General features: G+C 28.8%; 1 protein-coding gene across 1 annotated transcript; it reads right to left on the bottom strand.

Moving 5' to 3' along the window:
* Position 1: 1 nt before the first annotated feature.
* On the bottom strand, positions 2-6908 carry LOC123218450 (protein ROOT HAIR DEFECTIVE 3 homolog 2-like). Its single transcript, XM_044639911.1, has 13 exons — positions 6645-6908; positions 5741-5907; positions 5259-5329; positions 5029-5092; positions 4725-4793; positions 4595-4642; positions 4039-4101; positions 3896-3952; positions 2371-2535; positions 2032-2100; positions 1155-1231; positions 938-1058; positions 2-226 (listed from the first exon to the last, which is right to left on the bottom strand). Exons 1-13 carry the CDS (start codon positions 6784-6786, stop codon positions 122-124), a joined length of 1218 nt encoding a protein of 405 aa, XP_044495846.1. The 5' UTR covers positions 6787-6908; the 3' UTR covers positions 2-121.
* Between the last annotated feature and the right edge of the window lie 6063 nt (positions 6909-12971).

Here is a 12971-nt window from a genome sequence, read left to right as displayed (position 1 = left end):
GTATAAACAAATACTTTAACCTTATTCATTTAATCTAATATGATAATAGAATCTCATATTATTACATCAGTTTGGATGAGTAAAATAATAAAATTTATTTATACGAGTAGATTTATTTGTTTCAATTAAGGCCACCGAAAATGGCCAAGCTATTGGCGACTAGGTTGCCCAGTGCTGCTGCAACTTGCGCTGCGCTTGATGCCCCAGCAAGGGCTAGTTTCAGTTCCTGTATTATGTAGGTGGGTGAGCGTTGCGGTAAACAAGAAAGTAAGTACGTTGAGCACAAAGAAAAGTTGCTACAGAACTACACAAAAACATTATACTGAATTCAATCTAATTCAATAAACAATGTTAACCCAGTTTGTCAGCGTTAAAACTCAAAAGAGATTTACAGCAACTGAATTCCAATTGGCGGCATATAACATCAAATTAAACATAGCTAGTGATAAGATGAATATAGAATTTTAATGTGTTTAAAATGGGGTCAAAATTGCAAATAACATTGGTGAGGCAGAATGGTCATTTCCTGGTTGAGATGTTTTTTTGACGCAGGTTTTATCATATGAGAGAATTCTTTTCATCAGCTTGTTCAACTTTTTCTCTCGGTTTTACAAGGATTTTTTAAACTTTCTTGTTTTGAGAAATAATATTATTGTAATCTCTTGTATTTCTTTATGTCGCCCGTGTGGACCGACAAGACGATATCCTAGGATTTCATTTAAGAAATCTGAACCAAGTAAATCACTGTGTTTGCATCTTCTTTATCTTTCTTACATGTTTTATATTCAAATTTGTAATCTTTAAAGCCTATATCCCTAACAATGTAATCATGTATGAAGTATGGAATTGTTCCAAATTCTAAAAGGCAAGACATATATACAAGATACAATACACGACATAAATATTTCAATCAAGCAATGTTCAATCAATTACACACCTCAGACGTAGCAGAAGATGTTGAAAGACGCATCTGTAATACTTCAAGTGCTCTTGATACCAAGTATTCTCTTTTAGCACTTCTTATACCTTCGTCATAATACTTTGTCTCCTCGTCGTACCTGGAATTTAGCAGATGAAACAAAGATCAACTGATGCATGCAGGAGCAGCGTTCCTTCAAATCGTGGTGATTTATCAGAAACAGACGTGGACTTACTCTGACAAGCAGGTTTTCATAATAGAGCAAAACTTTTCAGCAACTCCTAGGGGCCCCATGAGAATACCTTTATCCACCTGAAGTTATTCAAAGATTACTCAAATAATGTATATTTTAAATCGGTTTAATAATAATGTAAGAGTTAATCTTGATTTAGTTACAAATTCTCATTTTCCATTAATATATCTAATAAAAAATATGAATAATATTTTAGAATAATATCTTAATAATTTTTTATTATATTCAACCAAATACAATAATTATTTATACTTATTAATTTTTATCAAACATATTAATAAATCTTTTAACCAATATACTTTTATAGTAATTTTTTATTTTATTTTTAATAAATGATTATTAAAACCAAACACACTTTTATTATCAATAAAACTATGTATACCTATTTTTGATACACAATTTATGTACACAGATAAAGTATTATCATGTGATTGATTATTTATTTATCATATGATAACACATGTTTTAAAATCACCTAATTACATGATAACACATCACTGTGTACATGAATTATGTATAAAATAGATATACATAGTATTGTTCTTATATTAATACATACCAGAAGTGGATATTTGAGCTAGATTGGGTTTAGGATTTGTTCAAGTTCGCATTGACAATATACTATTTGATTCAAACCCACTCTTGTTTGAGTTTATATAGAGTATTATGAAGCTCCTTGATGGTATAAATAATATCAAGTATCATACAAGGTATTTTCAGATAAACAAACAAATCAGATCTCAAATCTAATTCAAAATCAATTTGTTTAAATTGAATTGTGAATTCGATTTGAACCAAACCCTAAGTATTGGTTTACAGAGAATATTTAGATGCGAAGGGAGATGTATGTAAAATGAACCTGAGCAGCCGATAGAGCATCCAACTTCTGCTTGCTGATTTCATCGCACCGAATAATGGAAACCATTTCCTGATTAACGTTAACAAATAGTAAAAGAAGTGCTACAAATTAGAAAAACCAACATAGATATAGATGGAGAAATTAAAAATAATAAAATTATATAGTACATTTTTTAGTATATAATTGAATATATAAATGATATATTATTATATAATTAAGTAAATACATAATTACATATGCAGATGATTGAAAGATAAAATAAGACTTAATGTCATAATAACACATTAACTTAATTATATACTAAAAGTATATATATATATCATTGCTCAATTAGAAAACCTGAATGGAAGAAATATTGAGGTCCCGGATTTGTGTTATGAGATTCCACATCTTTTGTGCATGATCAGAAAAATCCGATGCAGAAACAACTCGTCTATCTGCGGCAACTTGTCCTCCTTGAGAGGTGGAGGCGGAGCTAAAAAATCGCTGCCTCAGTTTGTCAACCTGTGTAAAATGTCAAGACCAAGGAGAGATTTCCAGCATTGATTTATTAATTAGATAAATATACGCGAGGACTGAAAGAATGCCACAAGACTCTTTGCATCAGGAAATTAAGGTTGTAACCCAAATACATAAATTAACAATATTATGCATACACAATTAGGTATATAGATGGTAGGTGATTAAATGTTATTTTATCTTTAATTTAAAATTATTTAATTATTTGATAACATATTATATATATACATAATTGTGTTATTAAAAGTATATATACATAATTTTATTGATAAATCAAAGCTTTATAAATTGGTCAAATAATATTTCCCACCCAAGGTTTGATAAATTTATAAATTTCACTCTTTGACTTTATAAAAACCAATGTTTCATCCATTTTTTGAAGTTTTTAACCAAATCTATTTTGTTTTTTAGAAAATTACTAAAAAGACAAAAAGGTTCTTAAGCTAAATAACGTTTTGTTCTTCAAATTTTATTAAATAATTTTTGTACCCTAATTTATATAAATTTCAATTAAAAACAATAAAAAATTTACTAATACATATATAAATAGAGCAATGCTAGCTATATATATTTACTTTTGAGTATACATATACTATGTTATCATATGATTAAATATTATTTTATCTTAACCATTTGATATTACACATCAAATGTATACCTATTTATATTTAAAGTTGATACTTATAGTTTTATTGATATAGATAAAAAATGTCAATAACATATAGCTGCATCTTTTAGGGGAAAACTATAATTTTTAAAATATTAGAGATGCCAATGAAGTTTGCAGGAGGGTTTTGAACCTTGAAAAAAGTTTGGGTGTACTTTAAAAATTTTTAAAAATCTTCAATATACCAGTTGGTAGTTTCAAAATAATAGTTACACCCTAAATAATTGAATTAAACAAAACAAATTAGGGTTATAATTGAAATATTTTAAACAATTGAGGCTATGATATATTTTCAAAATAAATTGGATGAAAATGATCATTTATGAAATAAGTTAAGGGGAAGATGTTTATTCGCCCTTAAAAAGTTTTTTAAAAGTGACACTATACACCCAAGAAAATCCACAATATTATTTACAATTCAATCTAACATGAGTTCTAAGATAAGATTTTCAACCTTGAGAATAAAATAACTGTTAATTATAATATAATTATAATATTTGGATAAAGTGATATAAATGATTTTTTTACTATTAAAACAAAATTATGATTTTGACAGTTAGAGTGAAAAATTAGTAATTTTTTAAATTTAAAAAGTAAAAATCATCATTTCTTCAAATGGTGGGTGGAAAATAGCAATTTGGCTTGACAAATTTTCTGATCTTCTATGTTAATCGTTACCTCTTGCTTAAACTGATCCTCCATATGATCATAGGAAGACAACGCAATGATCTCCACCTTCAAGTCATGAAATAAATACATTAATTTTATACACAGTAAAATACAAATTAGCGATCAGAAAAGGAATTTGAACGATTACCTACTTTGAAAAACTCATTGAGAGGAGTATTTATTTGGGCTTCGGGTTTTGGAACTCCGCCCCATATCTGAGGAAATGAAGATTAGTACATATTTTTAGTATATAATTATATTAAATATGGATATAAATCAAACCAAACTCAAATATTCTTTTGTTCAAATTTATGATTTAAATTTATGATTTGTATTCATGATTCAAATATGCAATTCATTAACAAAATGATGTTATTTTCACAATCATTTAATATAATTTAAATTGAGTCACGAAAGAAACTCAAATTGAGTTGAGTTATCTATTTAGCGCACAAACTAGATAGTTTAAAAAACGAGTCAAACCTCCTAATTCGAACTCAATTTGAATTCAAACTAAATGAATTGAAGTCGAACTGAGTAGAATCTCGAGATTGAGTCAGTTCAGTTAGGTCCAACCCTAAATTGGATATATAAATGATATATCATCATACAATTAAATATTATTTTATCTTTATTATCTAATTATCTAATAATAAATTATCTATATATTTAATTATATACTAAAAAATATGTATATATAAAATATACCTTCTCAATGTCTCTATTAAGATAAGTCTCGATTTTCTCGAATGGAATCTGCAAGGAGGGTCACGAATTAGATATTGATTGAAAAGTGAAGAGATAAAGAGACATATAAAGTGCCGGTGAGTGAGCACACCTTGGTCCCCTTATCACGCAAAACAAACAAAAGAGTTGTTTTACGTGGCTTAAACAGCTGCACCATGAACTAAAAACAACACAGAAAACCAAAATGTCATGGAAAACAATCAGGCTATTGATACATGATTTACTATAAACAATCAATAAAACTATAAAAATATATGGTTTAGTATATAATTCAATATATAATTGAATAATTTTGAATTAATTATAAAATAACATTAAATAGTATGATAATACATCAACTATATACTAAAAAATATGTATATATAATATTACTCATAATTAATTAATTATGATACCTTAAAAACGGTTTTCAGAAGTTCTCTATAGCCAGCCTCATGTAGACCGACATCTTTCCACCACCTACACGGCGTTGAACATCTAATTAAAACTTGAAAGGCTAGATCAACATTGGATGACTCATAACGTTAGTTCAATGGACTTATATGTTCACCATAAGAAGTAGCTAGGTTTATGTATGTAATGACAACATATATGCAGCTCTAAATACATTACTCAAAAGACTCACATGTTGATCATAAGAACATCGGAAATTTCCAAAGCAAACAGTGCACTTTGTTTATCGAATGTAGTGTCACCCTGAAAGAAATAGAAAATTGTAATAATACTATGTGAATACATAATTGAGTATATAATTAAATGTATAATTAATATATTATTATGTTATTTAATAATGTTAAATTAAGATTAAAAAATACTTAATTATATGATAATACATCAGTTATGTATTCAATTTTGTATTAAAAAATATATACCAATAGCATTACTTATACAAATTTAACTAAAAGAGCAACCTTATGCATGCATATTTTTGAATACATACATTACTATATAAATAATCTATTATTATGTGATTGTATTATTTAATTTAAAATCATCAAATTATATAATAATATATTATTTATATACTTATTTATACATTAAAAAATGTGTCTAAATGGTTTAATTGAAACTAAAATTGAAACTCATATACTATAGTGAAAGACTAACCTCTTTTACACTCCCATCAGTTCCTTCCATGTCCATGACTATAGTGAAAGGCTGAATGTCACAACCCCTGGCCATCCAAATTCCCTGAGTAGTTTGAAACTCTCCTCCAAAAGTACCCATCACTTCAAAATTCGTACCAAAGAGACAATTCAATAGAGTACTTTTTCCTGATAAGAATGAAAACACGTTAAAAAAACTCAAGATAGATCAATAAATACATGTAGAAAATATGTTTTGGAAGAGTAAACTTTTTTTATATAAAATTTAAGTATATAGATAACATGTTATAACATGGTTAAGTATTTTTAATTTAATATCATCTAATTATATAACAAAATATTATTTGCGTACTTAAATTGTATATGAAAATTATATATACATAATTTTATTGATTTGGAAAAATTACTAACAATAAATGGAGAAATTTCACTAAATCTGACAATTATCACAAGAAGAAAAGAGGCCTAATTTTTCTCTCTTTGAACATAAAACAGAGAAAACCCCAAGTGCAAAATTTTGGCGACCATTATATCATCACTCAAGCATGCAAGCAAGCAATCAAAGCAATCTCACCAAGCAAGCCAACAATCAATTAATCAATCATCAATCAATCCCAAAAATCAATCAATCAATGCCAGATCAAGCAATCAAGAATCTAATTTTTTGATTTTTTTTTTTTTGTATATCATTTTATACAAGTACAAATACTAGTTTTATGTACATGAATTCATATACAAGAATACAATTCTTTCATTTACTTCATCATTCAGAAAGGTTAAATTATTCCATTACCGACACAGATCTATATTTCAAATCTTCCGTTATTCAAGAGAATTCAGATTGCTGCTCTACAAAAAAATATTATGCAACTGAAAACTAAAGCTAATGAAGTTAAGAAACATACCACTGCTTTGAGGGCCCAAGACACTGACGACAGAGTAGGAGTTGCCGTGATCGGAAAACTTGGTTTTGACAACGAAGCTGTTGAGACGGTCAACCTGGAAGTGGCGGTCACCGTCGATGAGTTGGAAGGTGCAAGGATCCATGATGATGAGAAAGCCAATCTGGTGGAAGAAAGGAGCATAAGTATGAACTCTTGGAATTGGAAATGTTCTTATAGATGTGTTAAGCAGCTAGACGTGGGAGTTTGGAGATGATTAATTAGTGACTGTAGATGACTTATTAACTGCAGTGAAATATTAGGGTATGCATGAACACGAGTGAAAGTGAGATAGTTACAGTGGAAGCCAAGATGAAGGGAAAAGGAGAGGGAAAAACTTGACTTAGGGCGTTTGGTTTGGGTAATGTTTTATTATCAAAATAGAGAAATTACCTTGAAGATAGATTAGATTACTTAAAAGATTACTAGGTATAAGTTATTACTATGTTTGATAAAATTTAGTAAGTATAAATAATAATTGTATTTTATTAAAAGTAATAAAAAAAGAGAAATTGAAATTTTTAGTCTTATTTTAATCTGTATATACATGTATGCCACTCATTTCAAAACTTAAACAAATATACCAAAACAGTAATTTATTTTCCCAAAATACCCCTCTTGAAATGACACATACAAAAATTCTCTTTTTTTCTCTACAACTTTTTTCTCTCTTCATGCTCAACTTTCAAGTGAGGACCCATATAGAGAGATCTTCTCTCTTTTTTTCTGCAACTTTAAAACTGTACTGTGAAAAATAGAACAAGTGCTCCAGAATGGAGTCAGTGCTTCAAAAACAAAAGAAAGAAGGAAAAAAGTGAAAAATGAAACGGATTTTAGATTAAGAATTCTTCAAAATAAGGATATAAAACAAAAAGAGTAACCCACCAAAACTCGACCACATCCACTTCATATCTTATATTAGACCTCAGCTACTAGGATGATCAAAGAAGATCATTTGATAGGGTTTAACTAGAAGAAATAAAGGGTTAGTGTTTAACTGGAAAAAAAAAGTTACTAATTGTTGAAAGCAAGAGTTGGTGTCACTGAAAAAAAAAAGTTATTGGAAAAAAAAGTTGGGGTGCACCAACCTCATTGTAAAAAAAGGGTTGGTGTTTCCTTTTTAAAAAGGGCACGCCAACCCTTTTCCAATTTTAAAAGACACCAATCCTTTTTTTTTTTTAATTTTTTTAAAAAGTCTCAAGTGTTATAAATTAAAAAAAAAAGTTTTTTTAAAAAAGTCTCAACGCCAACCTTTTTCCAATTTTAAAAGACACCAATCCTTTTTTTTTTTAATTTTTTTTAAAAAGTCTCAAGTGTTATAAATTTTTAACAAAAAAGTTTTTTTAAAAAAGTCTCAACGCCAACCCTTTTTAAATTTTTTTTTTTTAAACCTCAAGTGTTTCAAGATGTCATTTTATTATTGTTTGAATGATGTATTTTATTATTGTTTTATTGATGTATGGTATAGGCAAAAAATCAAATATATACATAAAATGATAAGCTAACAAATAAATGTTGTGGTAATTTCATTCTACTATTTTGATTCATTGCCATCGCTTACATATAAGAGTTTAAACATAAAAAATCAATAGATTAAAATTTGTATAAAACCTAACAGATAAATTACATAAAATTAAACATGCAATATACAATTGAAATTATAATATCAGACGCAATCAGAACATTAACCATGATAACCTATTTGGTCGTATGGGTTGCACCGTGACTACGACAACCTCGGCTTCGTGTGTTACTTGGTGTGCGAGACGAGACAACCACGAGCACTAGAGCTAGACTCTGACATTTCAAGCGAGTATGGCCAAGTTGATGACATCGGCTACAGTATTGTTGTCAAATTCCCTCTTCTTGTGAAGGTCTTCTTGCATGATTGGAAGGACGACTGGACCTTCATTGCTCCATCATTGGAGGATAAATTGCAAACATAATTGATGGTGCCCAAGTTGATTGATCCCCTAGTAGATTAATATCTTCTTCGTGCACCTTACGTAAATATTCAATAAAGTAATATGTACTGACCCAGCCTACACAATCTGATAGGTTATTATACCTTGCTATAGCTACAGTGTGTGCACACAGAATCTGGGAAAGTTGAAATTTTCCACAATCACATGTTCGATATAGAAGATTCATGATGAACACTTGTTGTCGTGGATCATGACTTCGTATTATTGCATGTTAATTGGTTTAACAACCATGTTGGTAGATTTGAACACATGTCGAGCAAGCTTGTCCTCAGCCCATAGTGTTAATGGGTGAGATCTCTCATCTGCAAAAAACAACTAAAATAAATGTGATGAAAAACAGAAACATCATTAAAATTTTAGTCATACGAACCATCCATGTTTCGCCTATTGAAAAACCAACGTTGCATTATGCTTCCAAGAAACTCAACCAATATGGTGATAGACAAAATGCGAGCAGTCCGTGTCAAAGCATTAAAAGACTCAGCAATATTGGTCATCATAATATTGTACCATCACCCTCCAAAGTGGGCACGCGCCTATCTTTCATACCCAATGTCAGTCAAATAGGCTGCTACAGTGGAATTTACTCTGGCAATTCTACTCATAGCAGCTTGAAAGTCTATAAGACGATATGTCTTAGTAGCTTTCCAAAATAATCCATCAATATGTTTAGTTTTATTGAACTGCGAATGTATGTTATCCTTTTTGTGGTAAATGCAAAACCCATGATGGGCATGAGACATTACGTTCGTGACTGACATAATTATTAAATGATGGGAATCAGAAATAATGGTCAAATCAGGCAAATCACCAATACACATGCTAAGGTATGTCAAAAAGGGCATACATGTATCTATTTCCTCCATGTGCCCAATACCGAATACGAGTGGGTAAATTTAATTATTATCATCCTTCGCAATAACAATGAAAAGAGACCCAAGATACTTTCCCTTTAAGTGTGAAGTATCAATACATATCACCGTATGCAATACCAATGCAACCAAGTTTCATACATACGTATTTACAACACATTAAACTATCATATCATCAAGTGATATATAAAAATTGATCAAAGCAAGGCAATAAAAAACAGAAGAAAATGACAGTGGCAATTTTGTAATTTTTTTATGTAACTCTCTGCCAAGACAGAAAACAATACACACATGAGCACCAGATTGGAATTAATAAGCATAAAAAAATAAAGGAATTGAGTGCAATGGAAGAAAACAGAAAAAAATAAATAAATTCACTGAGACTCAGGGGGTTGGCGTTAATGTCAACCTGCTCTTTGTTTGGAATTTTTTTTTGCATGCATTTTGGTATTTTATAACCATCATTACAACACTAAACAATATTATAACAACTTTAAGAAACAACATGAAATAATAACATTAAACAATCTAATAATATGAAATCATAATAAAATTAAATTTTACATGAAGTTATGAACATGAATCTACCATACTTATTTCATTTTTAATTAATTAATAAGAAATATTTATTATTTAACAAAATAAGATTTATTTTAACAAGAAATATTTCTAACAAAATATATATATTTCTTTAAATAAAAATTAAATAAAGCCAAAGTAAAAGTACGTGACTTTATGCAAATTAAAATTTTAATTTGGGGTTAGGCATAAAGCAAAAATACCTACCCCGTAAAGCTTAAATAAAGGGGTTGGCTATGACTTTATTTAAATAAAAAATTTAATTTAAATAAAGCTACCCCCATAGCCTACCCCATAAAGCCAAAATAAAGGGGTTGGCTATGACTTTATTTAAATAAAAAATTTAATTTAAATAAAGCCAACCAAAGGGGTTGGCGCCAACCCCTTAATTTTACAAAAAAGGTAGGCGATGCTAACCCCTTAAATTTACATAGCCAACCCCTAAATTTGTGTTGTCAACCCCCTTCCCAAAATAATCTTCTCGGCCAAAATCAGTTTTCTAATTTTTTTTCATTTTTAAAATTACAACAATGGACTAATTAACAATATTGTTAAAATTATAATATTTAACAATATTTTAATTTACTTAATTAAATTTCGATCAAATTGAATTAATTTTAATACGATACAATATATTTATACTTTTGTTTTATAAGAAAAACTCACTTATTGTCCTACCATCATTTTGCCTTTGCAAATCTAACAAGTCAGTCGATTGCTCACTAAATTCTTTTCATGCAAATCTGTGTTAAATATAGATCTCTCTTTTATGGTATGTTTAAAATAGATGTGCTAAAAATGAATATATATATATATATATATATATATATATATATATATATATATATATATATATATATATATATATGCTAAAGATGAAATTGATCTTCACGTGAATACTATTGCACAAATCATTGCATTATCTCTCCTCTGCAAGTCAAGTTATTCCCTGCAAGCTTCTGAAAATTTTAAAATTATTCTCTTCAAGCTCACTTGAATATCCAATTCATTTTTGTTTTGATTCTTTGGATATATATATTGATGTATTCTTTACATATTCAATACCAAGTACTTTAGTGCATGCTCTTCATGGGTGGGTTCTTGGATTATTTTTTCATGTGTTACTTTAATATAAGATTAACGCCAATCAAAATTTCGACAGAGAAGATCAACTGAGTTTACAATTTTTGTACGTTTAATCTAAAAAATTTAAACTCAACAATTTTAAATTCATTCGATCTTATCTAACATATATATATAAATGTTGTTTCAATACTAATACTAAATATCTATATATGTTTTCTCTCTACAATGTATTAAAAGTAAGTAATACTGTAAACTTTGTTTTGGTTTCTTAAGGTTGAAGATAAAGGTAATTTAGACATCCTATTATATAAAATAATAAAAATATTTCAAATATAAAAAATATATTATACGTGAGCTCAAATGAGAGTGAAAATTTCAATTTCTCTAAAAAAAAATTAACACATCAATTATCTAATGGTCGGCATTTCTATGCAATGGAGCGAAAGGAGAGTAAAGGTGAAACATGGAGTGGACTTTGACTTTTCTTACTAAACAGATATTTCCGAGGATAATTACCCAAAAGAAAAAAAGTATTTATGAGAATTATTTGTCATGATTAAATATTATTTTATTATTATATTAAATTAATTAATTATATAATAATTCATAATTATTAATATTTAAATTAATATTACTATAAATTTGTATGATTTATTTATTTATTTATTTTTAAGTTTGGGTCAATGTCGTTTCTTTTATTTGTAACAACCCACATGCAATTAATTCCAAGTGGATTGTAATTGCCTTTCACTTTCTGATAGAAAGGATTTTAAATCCTTGTCAAATGGCACTTCACAGCTATTCTTCCCCAAGCTATGCTGCAAATATAACGTGCCATCAAAACTCATAATTGAAAATATATTATCATATGATTGAAAGATTTTATAGGCATTAAAATCTGTTTACCTTTTCAACGACTTCTTGAGTGACAGGGGAAGTGCAGTTTCCGAGGTTGTAGGCTCCATAGAAACCAACTGGAGTGCCATAGCTCGCGCACTCCACCTGGGTGATGACTTTGTTGGTTGTACAGTGCAAGCCAGCCACTGGTATTGGAGCACCATACGCCGGCTGCAGCTGCTTGTTCTTGTATTCCCATGCCTTCACAGGCGGTGGATGGTGTTCTGTTATGTAACTACAAATTGTATCTCTATCCACCAATTCAATCACGACCTCTTCAGGCTTCCCTCCTTCCTTCTCCTCAAGAATAACCATCAGATTGTCTGTTGCCTTCAAGAGGCTCTTGAAACATGGTAACTGATTAACAACAATGTAAATTCACACTTACACAGAAGAGTACATCATAGTATACTTATGAGGTTAACAGTTTATACTATGCTTACTGGATTTGAGTAGGTTGGCCGAGATGTTATCATGTGATTGAATTATCAAATTATTTATTTTATCTCTAATTTAAAATTACTCATAATAACATATTTACTTATTTATATTCATTATAAAATAATGTTTGTACCTCAAATATTATTTAGTTTATTTTATTATTTTATTGAAAGGTAGATATAATAATTTGTATCGTCAGTTCATATTTGTGTTATATCAATTCAGGTTTCACATTAAGGACTTTCAACTCTAGTCCCATTCCAATTAGAATCATGTCAAAAAATTTCAATTCTAACACAACATTTTAATATTCGGGTTGACCCAACATAAGTTAAATTAACCTAAAATTGTTTACTCTTTTCATTATTCTAAGTGTTTTTAGTATTTTGATTTTTTTCGTTGAATTATCTTAACCTATTGCTTATAAAAAA

This window comes from Mangifera indica, chromosome 6, assembly GCF_011075055.1.
Source record: "Mangifera indica cultivar Alphonso chromosome 6, CATAS_Mindica_2.1, whole genome shotgun sequence".
NCBI classification, from domain to species: Eukaryota; Viridiplantae; Streptophyta; class Magnoliopsida; order Sapindales; family Anacardiaceae; genus Mangifera; species Mangifera indica.
This window is presented reverse-complemented; position numbering and strand designations above follow the sequence as displayed.

Coding starts and splice junctions, on each gene's coding strand:
- LOC123218450 (XM_044639911.1), bottom strand. CDS start 6,786: ATGGATCCTTGCACCTTCCAACTCATCGACGGTGACCGCCACTTCCAG. Junction 5,330..5,740: donor CTGATGGGAGTGTAAAAGAG/GTTAGTCTTTCA, acceptor TATTTCTTTCAG/GGTGACACTACATTCGATAA. Junction 227..937: donor CATCTTCTGCTACGTCTGAG/GTGTGTAATTGA, acceptor TACATAATACAG/GAACTGAAACTAGCCCTTGC.